At 39.1% G+C, this 19,054-nt stretch overlaps 1 protein-coding gene and 1 non-coding gene across 2 annotated transcripts; both read right to left on the bottom strand.

Moving 5' to 3' along the window:
• Nucleotides 1–3,187: 3,187 nt before the first annotated feature.
• LOC130938530 (small nucleolar RNA R71) lies at nucleotides 3,188–3,291 on the bottom strand. Its single transcript, XR_009069693.1, has one exon. It is a non-coding gene; the product is annotated as a small nucleolar RNA R71 (small nucleolar RNA).
• A 14,550-nt stretch (nucleotides 3,292–17,841) lies between these two features.
• Nucleotides 17,842–18,282, bottom strand: LOC130934268 (uncharacterized). Its single transcript, XM_057863855.1, has one exon. It carries the CDS (start codon nucleotides 18,280–18,282, stop codon nucleotides 17,842–17,844), a length of 441 nt encoding a protein of 146 aa, XP_057719838.1.
• Nucleotides 18,283–19,054: the final 772 nt, after the last annotated feature.

The raw sequence follows: 19,054 nt of genomic DNA on the forward strand, positions 1-19,054 counted from the left end.
CTTACTTCTGTAAATCCTAAGTAGCTAGTTTATTATAAATAGGACATTTTACTATTGTATCTTTGATCCTGTGATCACGTTTTGGGGGGACTGGTCATTCGGCCATGCCTGGACCTTTATCACTTATATATTTTCAACGGTGGAGTTTCTGCACACCATAGATTAAGGGTGTGGAGCTCTGCTGTACCTCAAGTTTCAATGCAATTACTATTTTCTATTCAATTCGACTTATTCCTATTCTAAGATATTCGTTGCACTTCAACATGATGAATGTGATGATCCGTGACACTCATCATCATTCTCACCTATGAACGCGTGACTGACAACCACTTCCGTTCTACTTTAGACCGGGCGCATATCTCTTGGATTCCTTAATTAGAATCTTCGTGGTATAAGCTAGAATTAATGGCGGCATTCATGGGAATCCGGAAAGTCTAACCTTGTCTGTGGTATTCTGAGTAGGATTCCAGAATTGAATGACTGTGACGAGCTTTAAACTCGCAATTGCTGGGCGTGATGACCAACGCAAAAGAATCAAGGGATTCTATTCCAACATGATCGAGAACTGACAGATGATTAGCCGTGCCGTGACAGAGCATTTGGACCTTTTTCACTGAGAGGATGGGATATAGCCATTGACAACGGTGATGCCCTATATACAGCTTGCCATAGAAAGGAGTGACAAAGATTGGATGAAAACAGTAGGAAAGCAGAGATTCAGAAGGAACACAGCATCTCCATACACCTATCTGAAATTCCCACTGATGAATTTACATAAGTATTTCTATCCTTTATTATTTAATTAAGTATCTCTTTATATTTTCTGAAAACCACTATCAACTTGAATCCACCTGACTGAGATTTACAAGGTGACCATAGCTTGCTTCATACCAACAATCTCTGTGGGATCGACCCTTACTCACATAAGGTATTTCTTGGATGACCCAGAACACTTGCTGGTTAGTTGTGCGGAGTTGTGACAAAGTGAGATTCACGTTTGAGAGCACCAAGTCTTTGGAACCATTGTTGATGATCACAATTTCGTCCGCCATGTTTTTGGCACCGTTGCCGGGGATTGTTCGAGTTTGGACAACTAACGGTTCATCTTGTTGCTCAGATTAGGTAATTTTCTTTTCAAAAAAAAAAGTTTTCAAAAAGTTTTCAAAATTTTTCTTTGTTTTCGTTTTTCCCAAAAATTATTTTCGAAAAAAAATAATAAAATAAAATACACAAAAAAATCATAAAATCATAAAAATTAAAAAATAATTTGTGTTTCTTGTTTGAGTTTTGAGTCAATTTTTAAGTTTGGTGTCAATTGCATGCTTTAAAAATCTCTTGCATTTTTCGAAAATTCATGCATTCATAGTGTTCTTCATGATCTTCAAGTTGTTCTTGGTAAGTCTTCTTGTTTGATCTTGATGTTTTCTTGTTTTGTATCTTTTGTTGTTTTTCATATGCATTTTTTGTTTGTTAGAGTCCAAGCATTAAAGAATTCTAAGTTTGGTGTCTTGCATGTTTTCTTTGCATCAAAAAATTTTTCAAAAATATGTTCTTGATGTTCATCATGATCTTCAAAGTGTTCTTGGTGTTCATCTTGACATTCATAGTGTTCTTGCATGCATCATGAGTTTTGAATCATAATTTTTATGTTGTGAGTCATTTTTGTTGTTTTTCTCTCTCATCATTAAAAATTCAAAAATCAAAAAAATATCTTTTCCTTATTTCTCTCCTAATTTTCGAAAATTTGAGTTGACTTAGTCAGAAATTTTTAAAATTAGTTGTTTCTCATAAGTCAAGTCAAATTTTCAATTTTAAAAATCTTATCTTTTCAAAATTTTTTTTTCTCAAAAATAAAATCTTTTTCATTTTTATCTTATTAATTTCGAAAATTTTAAAATTATTTTCAAAATCTTTTTCTTAAATTTATCTTTATTTTCAAAATTACACTAACAATTAATGTGATTGATTCAAAAATTTGATGTTTGTTACTTTCTTGTTAAGAAAGGTTCAATCTATAAATTCTAGATTCATATCTTTTAGTTTCTTGTCAATTAAGTAATTAATTTTAATTTTGAAAATTAAATCTTTTTCAACCATATCTTTTTATCATATCTTTTTTTTATCATATCTTTTATATCATATCTTTTTCAAAAATTTTATCTTATCCAAAAATTTGATTTCAAAATATCTTAACTTATCTTTTTATCTTCTTATCTTTTCAAATTTGATTTTCAAATCTTTTTCAATTAACTAACTAACTTTTTGTTTGTTTCTTATCTTTTTCAAAACAACTTAACTACTTTTCCCTTTCTACTTTTCAAAAATATCTCATCCCTTTTTCAAAATTCTTCTTAAATTAACTAATTATTTTAAATTTTAATTTTAATTCTATCTCACATTTAATTGTCGAAAATCATTAACTGCTTTTCAAAATTAATTTTTGAATTCTCTCTTTCATTTTCTTCTATTTATTTATTTATTTACTAACACTTCTCTTCACCTCTCTTCATCTTAAATCACTACCCCAATCCTCACCCTTCTGTTTGGATTCTCCTTTCTTTATTTCCTTTCTTCTTCTACTAACAATAAGGAACCTCTTTACTGTGACATAGAGGATTTCTCTTCTTTTCTTGTTCTCTTTCTCTTTCATATGAACAGGAACAAGGAAAAAAACACTCTTGTTGAAGCTGATCCTGAACCTGAAAGGACTCTGAAGAGGAAACTAAGAGAAGCTAAATTACAACAATCCAGAGGCAACCTTTTTGAAATTTTCGAACAAGAGAAAGAGATGGCAGCCGAACCCAACAACAATAATGCAAGGAGGATGCTTGGTGATTTTACTAAACCCACGTCCAAGTTTGATGGAAGACGCATCTCAATTCCTGCCATTGGAGCAAATAATTTTGAGTTGAAACCTCAATTAGTTGCTCTAATGCAACAGAACTGCAAGTTTTATGGACTTTCATCTGAAGATCCTTACCAGTTTTTAACTGAGTTCTTGCAGATTTGTGAGACTGTTAAGACGGATGGAGTAGATCCTGAAGTCTACAGGCTCATGCTTTTCCCTTTTGCTGTAAGAGACTGAGCTAGAACATGGTTGGACTCACAACCTAAAGATAGCCTGGACGCCTAGGATAAGCTGGTCACAGCCTTCTTGGATAAATTCTTTCCTCCTCAAAAGCTGAGCAAGCTTAGAGTGGATGTTCAGACCTTCAAGCAAAAAGATGGTGAATCCCTCTATGAAGCTTGGGAAAGATACAAGCAGATGACCAAAAAGTGTCCTTCTGACATATTTTCAGAGTGGACTATATTAGATATATTCTATTATGGTCTATCTGAGTTTTTCAAGATGTCATTGGACCACTCTGCAGGTGGATCCATTCACCTAAAGAAAATGCCTGCAGAAGCTCAAGAACTTATTGACATGGTTGCAAATAACCAATTCATGTACACTTCTGAGAGAAATTCCGTAAATAATGGGACGCCTCAGAGGAAGGGAGTTCTTGAAATTGATGCTCTGAATGCCATATTGGCTCAGAACAAAGTGTTGACTCAGCAAGTCAACATGATCTCTCAAACTCTGAATGGATGGAAAAATGCATCCAACAGTACTAAAGAGACAGCTTCTGAAGAAGCTTATGATCCTGATAACCCTGCAATGGCAGAGGTAAATTACATGGGTGAACCTTATGAAAACACCTATAATTCATCATGGAGAAATCATCCAAATTTCTCATGGAAGGATCAACAAAAGCCTCAACAAGGCTTTAATAATGGTGGAAGAAACAGGCTCAGCAATAACAAGCCTTTTTCATTATCTTCTCAGCAACAGACAGAGAATTATGAGCAAAGCCCCTCTAATTTAGCAAACTTAGTCTCTGATCTGTCAAAGGCCACTTTAAGTTTCATGAGTGAGACAAGATCGTCCATTAGAAATTTGGAGGCACAAGTGGACCAGCTGAGTAAGAAAGTAACTGAAACTCCTCCTAGTACTCTCCCAAGCAATACTGAAGAAAATCCAAAGAGAGAGTGCAAGGCCATTGACATAGTCAATATGGCCGAATGCAAGGAGGAGGGAGAGGACGCGAATCCCAATGAGGAAGATCTCATGGGACGTCTCTCAAGCAAGAAGGAGTTCCTTATTGAGGACCTAAAGGAATCTGAGGCTCATATAGAGACCATAGAGATCCCACTAAATCTCCTTCTGCCATTCATGAGCTTTGAAGACTATTCTTCCTCATAAGAGGATGAAGATGTAACTGGAGAGCAAGTTGCTCAATATTTAGGAGCTATCATGAAGCTGAATGCCAAGTTGTTTGGTAATGAGACTTGGGAAGGTGAACCTCCCTTGCTCATTAGTGAACTAGATACATGGGTTCAGCAAACATTACCTCAAAAGAGACAAGATCCTGGAAAATTCTTAATACCCTGTACCATAGACACCATGACCTTTAACAAGGCTCTATGTGACCTGGGGTCAAGCATAAATCTTATGTCACTCTCTGTAATGGAGAAACTAGGAATCATTGAGGTACAGCCTGCCATATTCTCATTACAAATGGCAGACAAGTCAGTAAGACAAGCTTATGGATTGGTAGAGGACGTGTTAGTGAAGGTTGAAGGCCTTTACATCCCTGCTGATTTCATAATCTTAGACACTAGGAAGGAGGAGGATGAATGCATCATCCTTGGAAGACCTTTCCTAGCCACAGTAGGAGCTGTGATTGATGTTGACAGAGGAGAGCTAGTCCTTCAATTGAATGGGGACTACCTTGTGTTTAAGACCCAAGGGTGTTTTTCTGTAAACATGGAAAAGAGGCACAGTAAGCTTCTCTCAATACAGAGTCAAACAAAGCCCCCACAATCAAACTCTAAGTTTGGTGTTGGGAGGCCACAACCAAACTCTATGTTTGGTGTTGAGAAGCCCCCACATTCAAACTCTAAGTTTGGTGTTGGGAGGCCCTCATCATGCTCTAAACATCTGTGAGGCTCCATGAGAGCCATTGTCAAGCTAGTGACATTAAAGAAGCGCTTGTTGGGAGGCAACCCAATTTTTATTTATCTAATTTTATTTTTTTTACTATTATTTTATGTTTTATTAGGTTCATGATCATGTGGAGTCAGAAAAAAATACAAAAATTAAAAACAGAATCAAAGATAGCAGAACAAAAATCACACCCTAGAGGAAGGACTTACTGGCGTTTAAACGCCAGTAAGGAGCATCTGGCTGGCGTTCAACGCCAGAACAGAGCATGGATCTGGCATTGAACGCCAGAAACAAGCAACATCCTGGCGTTTGAACACCAGGAATATGCTCTGAGGAAAGCTGGCCCTGAACGCCAGGAAGAAGCATGGAACTAGCGTTCAACACCAGAAACATGCTGCAATTGGGCGTTGAACGCCCAAAATGAGCATCACTTTGGTTTTTAAACGCCAAAATTGTATGCTAAGGCATTATACATGCCTAATGGGTGCAGGGATGTAAATCCTTGACACCCCAGGATCTGTGGACCCCACAAGATCACCTCAGGATCTGTGGACCCCACAGGATCTCCACCCACCTCAACTCACCTTCACTCTTCTTCACCAATCACCTCAATCTCTCTTCCCCATCACCCCTTCACCACTCACATCTATCCATCTCTTCCCCACCCAATCCCACCCATATGGCCAAAACATATACATCTCTCCCTCTCCTTCATATCTTCTTCCATTCTTTCTTCTTTTGCTCGAGGGCGAGCAACATTTTAAGTTTGGTGTGGTAAAAGCATAGCTTTATGTTTTTTCATAACCATTGATGGCACCTAAGGCCAGAGAAACCTCTAGAAAGAGGAAAGAGAAGACAAAAGCTTCCACCCCCGAGTCATAGGAGATGGAGAGATTCATCTAAAGGGTCTATAGCTCAGTGGTAGAACATTTGACTGCAAATCAAGAGATCCCTGAGATACCTCAAGGGATAAATTTTCCTACACACAATTATTGGGAGCAACTAAGGATAGGAGCACCAAAATCACTAGGGATCATGCAACAAAAGCAAGGAAGAAACATAGAGGAGCTCAAAGAGCACCATTGGTCCTTCAAGAAGGAGCCACCCTCACTAAGGTGGACTCATTTCTTGTTCTTATTTTCTCTGCTTTTCGGTTTTTATGTTATATGTTTATCTATGTTTTGTGTCTCTACTTCATGATCATTAGTAGTTAGTAACTATGTCTTAAAGCTATGAATAATTCCATTAATTCTTCACCTCTCTTAAATGAAAAATGTTTCTAATTCAAAAGAACAAGAAGTACATGAATTTCGAATTTATCCTTGAATTTAGTTTAATTATATTGATGTGGTGACAATACTTTTTGTTCTCTGAATGAATGCTTGAACAGTGCATGTTTTTTATCTTGTTGTTTATGAATGTTAAAATTATTGGCTCTTGAAAGAATGATGAATAAGAGAAATGTTATTGATGATCTGAAAAATCATAAAATTGATTCTTGAAGCAAGAAAAAGCAGTGAAAAAGCAAAAGGCTTGTGAAAAAAAAAGGGTGGCGAAAAAAAATAGAAAGAAAAAGAAAAAGCAAGCAGAAAAATCCAATAGCCCTTAAAACTAAGGCAAGGGTAAAAAGGATCCAAGGCTTTGAGCATAAATGGATAGTAGGGCCCAAGGAAATAAATCCAGGCCTAAGCGGCTAAATCAAGCTGTCCTTAACCATGTGCTTGTGTCATGAAGATCCAAGTGAAAAGCTTGAGACTGAGTGGTTAAAGTCGTGATCCAAAGCAAAAAGAGTGTGCTTAAGAGCTCTGGACACCTCTAACTGGGGACTCTAGCAAAGCTGAGTCACAATCTGAAAATGTTCACCCAGTTATGTGTCTGTGGCATTTATGTATCCGGTGGTAATACTGGAAAACAAAGTGCTTTGGGCCATGGCCATGACTCATAAGTAGCTGTGTTCAAGACTCAACATACTTAACTAGAAGAATCAATTAACACTATCTGAACTCTGAGTTCCAAGAGAAGCCAATCATTCTAAACTTCAAAGGATGAAGTGAGATGCCAAAACTGTTTAGATTTCTTATGCACCACTCCCTTTCTTCATTTATTTTCTTGCTTCATTCTTTACCTCATTCTCCACTTACATTCTTTTTCTTCTCCACCCATGCTTATCCACTATCTTATGCTTGGGGACAAGCACCTTGATGAGCGGATAATTTATACGCTTTTTGGCTTTGTTTTTAGGTAGGTTTTAGTATGATCTAACTAATTTTAGGGATGTTTTCATTAGTTTTTATGTTAAATTCACATTTCTGGACTTTACTAAGAGTTTGTGTATTTTTCTCTAATTTCAGGTATTTTTTGGCTGAAATTGAGGGACCTGAGCAAAACTCTGATAAGAAGGCTGACAAAGGACTACTGATGCTGTTGGAATCTGACCTCCCTGCACTCGAAATAGATTTTCTGGAGCTACAGAACCTCAAATGGCGCGCTCTCAACGGCGTTGGAATGTAGACATCCAGAGCTTTCCAGCAATATATAATAGTCTATACTTTATTCGAGATTTGATGACATAAATTGGTGCTCAACGCCAGTAACGCCAGAAACACGTCACGAACCAGAGTTGAACGCCAGAAACACGTTACAACTTGGCGTTCAACTCCAATAAAAGCCTCTGCACGTGTAACATTCAAGCTCATCCCAAGCACACACCAAGTGGGCCCTGGAAGTGGATTTCTGCATCAATTACTTACTTCTGTAAACCCTAAGTAGCTAGTTTATTATAAATAGGACATTTTACTATTGTATTTTTATCCTGGATTGTATTTTTGATCCTGTGATCACGTTTTGGGGGCTGGCCATTCGGCCATGCCTGGACCTTTATCATTTATGTATTTTCAACGGTGGAGTTTCTGCACACCATAGATTAAGGGTGTGGAGCTCTGTTGTACCTCAAGTTTCAATGCAATTACTATTTTCTATTCAATTCGACTTATTCCTATTCTAAGATATTCCTTGCACTTCAACATGATGAATGTGATGATCCGTGACACTCATCATCATTCTCACCTATGAACGCGAGACTGACAACCACTTCCGTTCTACCTTAGACCGGGCACATATCTCTTGGATTCCTTAATCAGAATCTTCGTGGTATAAGCTAGAATTAATGGCGGCATTCATGGGAATCCGGAAAGTCTAACCTTGTCTGTAGTATTCCGAGTAGGATTCCAGAATTGAATGACTATGATGAGCTTCAAACTCACGATTGCTGGGCGTGATGACAAACGCAAAAGAATCAAGGGATTCTATTCCAACATGATCAAGAACTGACGGATGATTCACCGTGCCGTGACAGAGCATTTGCACCTTTTTCACTGAGAGGATGGGATGTAGCCATTGACAACGGTGATGCCCTACATACAGCTTGCCATAGAAAGGAGTGACAAAGATTGGATGAAAGCAGTAGGAAAGCAGAGATTCAGAAGGAACACAGCATCTCCATACACCTATCTGAAATTTCCACTGATGAATTTACATAAGTATTTCTATCCTTTATTATTTAATTAAGTATCTCTTTATATTTTCCGAAAACCACTATCAATTTGAATCCACCTGACTGAGATTTACAAGGTGACCATAGCTTGCTTCATACCAAGAATCTCTGTGGGATCGACCCTTACTCACGTAAGGTATTACTTGGACGACCCAGTACACTTGCTGATTAGTTGTGCGGAGTTATGACAAAGTGAGATTCACGTTTGAGAGCACCAAGTCTTTGGAGCCGTTGTTGATGATCACAATTTCGTCCACCACACCTCCTTAAGTTTGGTGTAGATTCAGCCGTCTTCTAATTAACATTCAATGCCTCATCATCAAGTGCAAAGAAAAGAAAAGGGAAGCAACCTATGGAGCAACCCCCATTTGATGAGAGAAGGTTTGAATCTCAATTCCCTAAGCTCTAATTTAATGGATGGATGGTGAACAAAGAAGCAGCCCTAGAAATAGCTTTCAAATTTGGGAAGGATGAATGCCCTTCAATAAGGGAAGAGATTTGAAAAAGGAGATGGAAGCTTCTTTATGACTAACTTGCGAATTTGAGCTTAACTCTTGTAAGGAGTTTTATGCAAATGCGGCGAGAGAAGATGAAAATGCTCCTCCTTACAAGATCTATGTAAGAGGAGTGGAGGTTGATTTTAACCCAAAATCAATCATGAGGGCTCTCAAGATAAGGCCAAGATCATTTGAACAAGCTGGCTATGAAGAGAGAATCAATGGTAACCCCAACTACGAAGAGATAGTGAATGACATTTGTGCTTTGGGAACCAATTGGATGAGAGACTCTGATGGACTTCCAAGCTATCTGAAAAGAGGTGACCTCATACCTGAAGCCAAAGGGTGGTTTGAGATAGTAAGAAGATCAATACTCCCCACCTCAAACACTTCGGTGGTCATAATAAATAGGGCAATAATGATCCATTGCATAATGAAAGAAAGAGAGGACAAAGTCCCAGAGATCATTGCAAATAGTATTCAAGAAATAACAGAGAAGTGTGCTCTGGAGCTTGGCTCAGCCATCCCAGTACCATCCTGCGTTTGTGTGAGAAAGCTGGGGTACTCTTCGAAGATGAAGACACACAATAGGTGTCAATAGGAAAGCCAATCACCAAACAAAGGATGGAACATGTCATAAGCGCTCAGATCTAAAGAAGACCTCAAAGAAGAAAGAAAGTACCACAGAAAGAAAAAGAACAAGCCTCTGCCCCTTTTGACTTTGGCCAAATTCAAGATGCCATTGAAGAAATTTCAAGGCAATACACTCTAGCTCAAGAACAATAGAGGGAGTTTCAATCACAATTGATGGACCAACAAAGGAAGTTTCACTCGAGATTGATGGATCAATAAAGGGAGTAATACATTCAACTCCAAGAGTCCATCAATAATATGACTCAAAAGAAAGTTTAACAAGAGTAGTCCATCAATAAGGTGATCCAAAAGCAAGCTCATCAAGAGAAATTCCTTCAGGAAATATGCCAGCAATAAAATTATCATCACAAGGTATTTAGTGAGTATTGAATGTTCAAAGAGGCCAGGCACAGGGACAGATTTGAGTATGATATAAGTATCCAGTCCAGGCTCAATTACTTATGCTTTGGAATGCCCACTTTGAACCCACGGATCAAGACTCTTGACCAAGCATATGGTGAACTAGAAGCACATGAGATAGAAAGGGTGAAGTTTAGTGATGAAAGGCTGAGAAAAAACATAATAAGCTCCGGACTTTGGAAGGTAACTGAGCAAATAGAGAATCAAAGCAAAGCAAATGAGGAACAACCAGCAAATCAAGAAGAAGCAAACAAGGGGGAAAAAGAAAGAAAGTGGAATCAAAGAAGAAAAGCAAACAAGGGTAAACAAGCAAAGGCAAAGAAAGCGAGGACTAAAAGGTGGTGAAGCTCTTTTCATAGTCTTAATGAATAAAGAAAAGCATGTATGAAATATGATATGCCTTCTAAATTGTCCTTTCTTTTGTTAATTGCTTTCATGTTGTTTATTTGCTAGCTAAGATGAGTGTGGATCATTCAAGTAACTTGAAATTATTGCTTGTTATGAATTTTAAGTTCAATAAAAAGTATTGTTATGAATGAAAGAAGGATTGAGTCTAAGCTAGAAGGAATAAATAATTCTTATGAAAGTGGAGGTATAAAAGCTTGATTAAAGAGATGGTATATGAATAAGGAACAAAGAAGAATGATATAAGAGTTCCTGGACATAGGCTTAGATGTCAAAGTGAAGTCCTGAGAATAAGAAAGTCCTTGACAAAGAAAAGAAAAGAAGGTTCAAAAATAGAAAAGAGGAAGAAATAATAATAAGGTCTAGGCATCAATGATCAAGGTTTTAGACATGTATCTGTGAAGTGTATGTTCAAGGATGAGCTTGGATAAGTAAATCCTAGGGGTGCCTCATCACCCAGTAACTTGGGTTAACTAACCCGGGATTATCAATTGAAAGTCCACAATCAAGAGCCACTTTGTAACAGAGCATTTAGCAATACAAAGGGATTTTGGACACCTATATCTAAAGCAAATTCTTGGTTATATACCTGTGGTGTGATTGTGTTAAGGAAAGAGGCTTGAGCAAGTAGATCCTAAGGAGTATTTCAACACTTAACACCTTGAATCAACTAGTATGGGAGTGTTGATTGAAAGCTTATCTTAAGAGCCAACTTAAGACAAAACACTTAGACTTGAATAAACTAGGAAGTCCTCATGAAATGAAACAGAAAGTTAATGATAAAGTTAAGGGTTAAGTAATAATGATGAGACTTCACAATAATAATCAAGTCTAGATCCAAGGGTAATTTATATCATAAAAGTCTAAAGTTCACTAAGAAGAAACCATGAATACCATCATGATGCTTACTAAACCCCACTGATTAGCATATAAACTCTTTCAAATAAGGACACACCTTTAATTATCCATTTCAATGCTTGTAGTATATTCTTTTCTTTGCTTGAGGACAAGCAACATTTTAAGTTTGGTGTTGTGATACATATGCATCTTGGCTAGATTAGTGAGCTAGTTTAGTTAGTTTTAGCCTAGTTTCATGAATTTTCCTTATCAATAAACAAGCAACTGGATGACTTATTTCTACATGCTTTGATGCATCAAGCGCTAGTTGAATTGTGATCATTTTCATGAAAATAATAAAAGAAGCTAAGAGATGCAATGAGTGATAAAAAAGAAAAATGTTTTAAGAAAATTATATTGCACTTAGATGGATGAAATGTCTTGTGATTATTTATTGAATGGCAAGCTTTGATGCAATTGTTGTGATTGATGATAGGTAAGGCAGAGAAGAGGCAGGGGAATACAAGAACCAATGGCATTAGCAACGCCAACTTTAGTTCACCAACGCCAAGCTTGGAGGTATTGAAGGCGTTGGCAACGCCAACTTGGCTCAACAACGCCAGGCATGAGGTATTGAAGGCATTGGCAACGCCAACTCTAGTTTAACAATGCCATGCTTGAAGACATGTAGGGTGTTGGTAACATCAACTTGGCTCAACAACGCCAAACATGAAGAAGAGGGAGTTGGCAATGCCAACTTTGGTGCATCAACTCCAAGCTTAGAGGTATTGAAGGCGTTGGCAATATCAACTTGGCTCAACAATACCAAACATGAGGTATTGATGGCATTAGAAATGCCAACTTGGCTCAACAATGCCAAGCAAGAAGAATAGTGAGTTGGCAACGCCAACTTTGGTGCAACAACACCAAGCATGAAGAAGAGGGAGTTGGCAACGCCAAGCATGAGATATTGAAAGCATTGGCAATAGTAATTAGGGCTCACCAACGCCAATCCTGAGACAATGAAGGCATTGGTGAGACTAACTCTGGTGCAACAACGCTCTTGGAGGAGTCTTGTCCGTTCAACAGAAGAATAGATGAAGAAGAAGGCGTTGGCAATGACAATTTTGGCCACTAATGCCAAAGCTTAGCCCAGGGAACAGATTCTAGCGTTAGCAACGCCACCTTTACTCCCAACAATGCCTGCGATAGTTGCGATAGTTGAGTTTGGAAAATTTTGCAGTTGTGCGTATGCACGCTCCAGTGTGCATATGCATGATGGGAAATATTGCAGGCATGCATGCGTATGAGGAAGGATGTGTACGCACAAAGGGAAATTTTTCAATGGTGCACACGCATGTGTGAAAATGCGTACGCACAGATGAAAAATGACACCAACGTCAACGTTGGATCACAATGCTAGAAAAGGGTCCTGGAAGTAAATTTTTGGCGTTGGCAACGCCACCTTTGGGTGACAACGCTAGGAAGGGGCCTGGAAGCATTTTTTTTGGAACGTTGGCAATGCTAACTCTACCTCAGCAACGCCAAGTGCCCCAAAAATATTTCCAACTTAAGATCTAAGAAGCCCACTTCCAGAGACTTGAAGGCACACTTGAGAAACTAAAGGATTAGTATAAATAGGAGAAGTTTTGAACATAAATGGGACTTTTGCTGGATCTGAATTTTGTACTACACATTTTACATTACTTTTTCACTTTCTCTTGCTTGTACTTAGCTTAGTTAACTTTTATTTTTCTACACTTTCAATTATGCAAGTCCTTTATAGAAGAGCCATGAGTCACTAAACCCCACTTCATTAGGGGGAGGAGCTCTGTTTTATTTCAATGAATGAATGCTAATTTTTTTCTCTTCAATTTGAGTGTTATTAACCTAAGAGAAAGTCTTTATGCTTCATATATCCAATTACCATCAAGAGAGTAATTGGATCTACTTGAATTTCATGATGAACTTGAGAAAGAAGTTGTGAAATTCAGATTGAGACTCTTCTCTCATAGCTTTCTTGACTGATACATTCTTAGTTGGTATGTGAGATATAACCACTTTAAATTGAGATCCTGAAGGTTGTGTGGCTTGAGATTTGCAAATGCACCTCTCCTCTTCTCATGAGCAATAGATCAAGATATTGGAAATTATTTATGTTAAGAGAAATTGAAGCACCAAGAGATTGGGACCCAGTTACTTACAATCTACCATAGATCTGCTTCACATGATTGAGAAGGAGTAGGACCCATTAATTCAGGAAGAATCTAACATCTCCAATCCCTTATGAGCTTACCCATCATCTATTTCCACTTTCACTACTCTAATACTTTGCTTTAGTTTATGATTTGTTAATTTCTGATCAGTACCCATTTCCCAATCCCATTTACATTCCTGCAAATTTACATTTTCTTCTCATTTACTCTTCCGCATTTACTTTCTTGCAATTTATATTTCCGCTCTTTACCTTTCCATCTATTTACCTTTAGCTCTTACTTTCATTCATTTAATTTCACTGTTCTTTATTCTTATGCACTTTACTTTTCTTGTTGGTTTACTCATCGGATACACAAAAATCATTAAATGTTTATTTAACTAGAATATCTACTTAACTAAAGTTGCTTGATCCATCAATCTCTGTGGGATCTACCTCACTCAAAGTGAGTTATTACTTGACTACGACCCGGTAAACTTGCCATAGAATTATTGTTCTATAAATTTCGTATCACTCATCCTCCCTAGGATGTGCAATTGTGTGTATCAAAGTTGGTCAAGGTATCTAGGGTTGATAAACCTAGAAAAGAATTTAAACTTGCAAAACTTAATATGCAAGAAACTTAAGTTGCAAGGAATTAAATCAAAGGTGATCAAAGCACTATCTAAGCAAGTATCAATCTAACAAGACAAGGTATGAATTCAAATCTAGTCTAAAACTAATTAAACTAAATAAAAAGTGACTAAAGCAATAAATAAGCAAAGGAAGTTTACGTTTTTTAATATAAGTTGCAAAAGTCTCTTGGCTAAGGTATGGGAATCGAGATCACTAACTGTTCCGAAGGTTACCTTAAACTGGAGGTCCATCTCAGACGAGATCTTCTATTTTGGTCAAGATTTACCGTGCCCGACTTGTTGGGATGGAGGATGCCATTGGTCCTCATTCACTGGAGGGTGGTGGTACCTGCAAGAGACTCCGATGCTTAGGTCAGTACGGGCTTTAGTCAGGTTTTTTGTAGAATTGGAGTATATCTTATACTTGGTGCTCCAGTGTATTTATAGTAGTGCTGGGCAACCTTCCTTGAGATATGTTTGTTATCTTATCTTTATTTTTTATGGTTGAGGTCATATCTTTTGTTAACTGCGTCTCGGTAGGCGGTGGTTTATTCGTTTTGGGCTTCCATGGGCCTCTGTGATGATTTGTCCGTGTTATTTATGAAGAGGTAGTTTTGATGGGCCAACCTTAAAAGAGGTCAGTCCCTTTGTTTTTGGCCAACCCAGACCTTACAGCTCGGTCCAGGGTATGAATAGTGCCCCTGCTTGATCTTCGATCTTCCCACGAGGTTGTGCTTTCTGAGCTTCGACCTCTTTGGGGAAGTCGTGTTCAAGCATATGCTTGGTTGCGCCTGGTCTGCTCCTCCTTGTGTGAGCTTCGCGTCTTTAATGCTTTCAAAACGCACAGCATTTTTGCCTTGCTCTTTAAATGATGCGCCCTTCTCGAGGGCGTTAATTCTTTGGGTTCATGTGAACATTTTTCAAGCCTATTAATTGGGCTTTTATTTCTTTTACCATTTCGTTTCCCCCTTTAATTTGAAATCGAAAAGGGTTTTTTTATTTTCTCAATCTTTCGCTTCCCTCTGTTTTGCTTTCACATTTCTAGAGAAAGAGCCTCTTTCCTTCGGCCTTTGTTCCTTCAATTTGCCCCAAGCTTCCTACTTTCTCTGAAGCCTCGAAGCGCTTGTTGGTGTGGATCGTTCGTGTTTTTGCTGTGTGCTTATCGCCACTGTTTCTTCTTGTTGTAGGTTGGTACATGCTTTGCGTATTTCGTATTTTTCTTGGTCAAGATTTTTCCATTTGGTGTTTTGTTTTCTGCTGCATGCTTCTGTTTTCCTTTCAAAGTTTTGATCTAGCTTTGCTTTTTGGTCTGAAAAAGGTTAAGGCTTTTTTATTTTGCACTTTTCTTGTTTGTTGGAAGGGCTAAGGTTTTTGACTTTATTTTCTTTCTGTATCTGCGTTGCCTCCAAAGGGTGCCTATATGTTTTAGTGGTGATCTTCGTTTTTTGTGAACCTTGGGGCGCCCTTTTTGCTGCCATAGTTAGTTGTTTTGCTAGTTGTTCTTTCATTTTCTGTTTCCAACTAAGTTGCTTGGTAGTGACGTCCTTTTCATTTTCTTACTATAGGTGTAGTTTCTATGTCTTCTCGTAAAAATATTGTTGAGATGTCCACAAAGGTTCCTCATGGTATGGCTGACTGGTTAGATTCTATAGTGTTGGGATGCGTTACTGTAGCAGACCTGTAATACTGTGAGAAATTTAGGAGATTTCATAGGATCTTTGAGAATCGGGAGGATGAGAAAAACTATGAGCTGGTGTCCCCTGATCCCGAGGAGAGGGTCAGTTTTCCTCCTTTAAGTCGGGCAGAACGTCCCTTCTTTTATGCATATGACTGCTTCTTTACCAAGTTAGGTGTTACTCTACCCTTTACCGAGTTTGAGTCTGACCTCCTTTGGAACTGTAACATTGCCCCTTCTCAGCTTCATCCTAACTCTTTGGCTTTTATGAAGGTTTTTTAACTACTGTGCCAGGATTTGGGTGTTTGACCTTCCCTTAGTCTTTTTCTCTATCTGTTCCTGTTGACCAAGCCGGGGTTGGCCAAGAAGAAGGCCTCTTGGATCTTCTTCCGTGCCACCCAGGGGAGAAAGGTGTTTTCTATTTTTTATGACTCCTTTCAAGACTTTAAGAATTTCTACTTTAAAATTCGGGCGATGGATGGTGTTCACCCATTTTTTCTTGATAAAAATAAGGAGCCCACCTTTCCCCTTTGGTGGCAAGAGGAGCATATTGTTTAGAAATATTCATGGGAGAGTTAGATGAGGTAGAGAGGGCCTTGTGGGTGTTTTGGAGGAGCACTGAGGGGAGCCCCTCATTTGGAAACAAAGACGTTTTTAGGAGATCCTCCCTCCTCTCCTTCTTCGTTTGGCCCGTTTCCCAAGAGGCCGAGGATTGTTGGGGTTTATGACCTTAATGACAAGGATTTTGACGGCGTGGCATTTGCTGTGGAGCATATCGCCCCGCATTGCTTTGTTCCGACTGATGATGTGTCCATTCTTTACCACCTTGATTTCATAGCCAGTAACAGCATCTGGATGGCCAATCTTAGCACCGCTTTGTCTAGGGATTTCAAAAAGTCTCCTATCCATGCTACTAGTGCTTTCCTTGAGAAGGCTAAGGCTGATTATGAAAGGGTGGAGGGATTAAGACTTGAGTTGGAGGCAAAGAATGTTGGGTTGGAGCTTGCTGTGGAGAGGGAGAAGGCCCGGGCTACTGTTGTGGAAGCGGCTGCCAATCTGGCTGAAGATATGGCCAAGAAGGCTAAGGAAAGCTACACCCGGACTTATGGTGAGCTTTTGGAGGTGAAGGAGAAGCTCCAGTCTTCTTACGATGATTATCCCAAGCTTCAGGGCCATATAATGAATGGTATCATGGCTCTGTACGAGAATTTGAAGGCTCAGGTCTGGGTTCTTGCTCCTGATGCCGACCTCACCTCATTTAGCATGGACAATGTTGTGGAGGATGGCAAGATTGTGCCTTCCCCTGATGATGACGAGATTCCTGGGTTGGACCCGTCCGCCAAGTCTTCTGCAACCCCTTCTACTGAGGTGTCCCGACTTGAGGCTAAGCTTGATATGGAGATCCTGAATGCCCAGAGAGTGCAGTATGCGCAACTGATGCGCGCGCGCACAGTACACTTGCACGTGGGTTGGCGAAACAGGAAGGGGCGCACAGGCGTCAAGCACGCTTACGCGTGGGTTGCCTGGCACAGAGTTTACATAATGTGGGCACAATTCACAGTTTTTTGTACCAGGAGTTATGAAACCACGCCGACGTGCGCGCACACAGTGCGCTTGCGCGTCGTTGCCCCCTTTTTCTTTTTTTTTTTCAATATAGAAAAATGCAATTTAACACATTCTTGGCATTCAATTAGCTAGATATGTTGAGAAAACATTCACAAAATCATTCAATACTCAAGAAGAGGTATTTTCTCAACACAACCAATACAACAAAATTTGCCAAGATTGATAAAATCCTAGTGAATACCACAACAATCTAACAAATTCAACAAAACCTATCATATCAAAACATATTAAAAGAAACTCAACAACATGAAGAATCACAAAGTTCCTAAAGAATCTAAGGCTAGGAGTAATAAAGTATATACAAGAACGATCATACCGTGGTGGGGTGTCTCCCACCTAGCACTTTTCTTTTACGTCCTTAAGTTGGACGGTCCTCGGCTTAAGTTTCCTCTCCTTTTGGTGCATCCTCAAGTAGGAGCACTTCCACTTCCTTGGGTGACATGTAGCCATGGTATTTCTTCACTCTATGGCCATTCACCTTGAAGGTTGCCTCACTTTGGGAATCAAACAACTCCACCACACCATAGGGCTTGACTTCCTTCACTTTGAAGGGACATTCCCATCTTGAACAGAGCTTTCCAAGCATGAATCTAAGCCTTGAGTTGTAGAGGAGAACTTCATCACCTTCTTGAAAATCCTTCTTCCGAATGTGGTGATCATGGAATGCCTTAGTCTTCTCCTTGTAAATTTGGGCATTCTCATATGCCTCCATTCTAAGACATTCAAGCTCCTCCAGTTGCAATTTCCGGGCTATTCCCGCCTTGGTGATGTCCATATTACACTGCTTCACCGCCCAATAGGCTTTATGCTCAATTTCCATCGGAAGGTGGCATGCCTTACCATAGACAACCCGAAAGGGACTCATCCCTAATGGGGTCTTGTAGGCCGTCCTATATGCCCATAGTGCATCTCCCAACCGAGAGCTCTAGTCTTTCCTTTGTGGATTCACCACTTTCTCCAAAATTCACTTAATCTCTCAGTTGGACACTTCTGCTTGCCCATTTGTCTGGGGGTGATATGCAGTTGAGGCCTTGTGTGATATCCCATAGCGCTTGAGTAGTGCTTCTACCTTCCTGTTACAAAAGTGGGAACCTTGGTCGCTCACGATTGCTCGTGGCAACCCATAGCGGCACACAATATTATTTCTAATGAAAGAAATCACAGCATTAGCGTTATCAAGGCGAGTATGTATCGCTTCTACCCACTTTGAGACGTAGTCAACCGCCAACAAAATATACAAATACCCACTTGAGTTAGGAAATGGCCCCATAAAGTCTATGCCCCATACATCAAAGATTTCACAAAATAACATCAGTTGTTGAGGCATTTCATCCCTTTAGGATGCATTTCTTGACTTTTGACATTGGTGACATGACACACAAAATCGGTTAGCATCCTTGAATAGTGTTGGCCACCAGAATCCACAATCCAAAATCTTTTTAGCCGTCCGTTGTGGGCCAAAGTGGCCACCAAACTCGGACGAGTGACAAGACTCAAGAATGGGTTGGATTTCGGATTTTGGAACACATCTACGAATTACTTGGTCTACTCTCCTCCTTCACAAGTGAGGGTCATCCCAAATATAGTATTTG

The sequence above is a fragment of the Arachis stenosperma genome, chromosome 6 (assembly GCF_014773155.1).
Source record: "Arachis stenosperma cultivar V10309 chromosome 6, arast.V10309.gnm1.PFL2, whole genome shotgun sequence".
Lineage (NCBI taxonomy): Eukaryota > Viridiplantae > Streptophyta > Magnoliopsida > Fabales > Fabaceae > Arachis > Arachis stenosperma.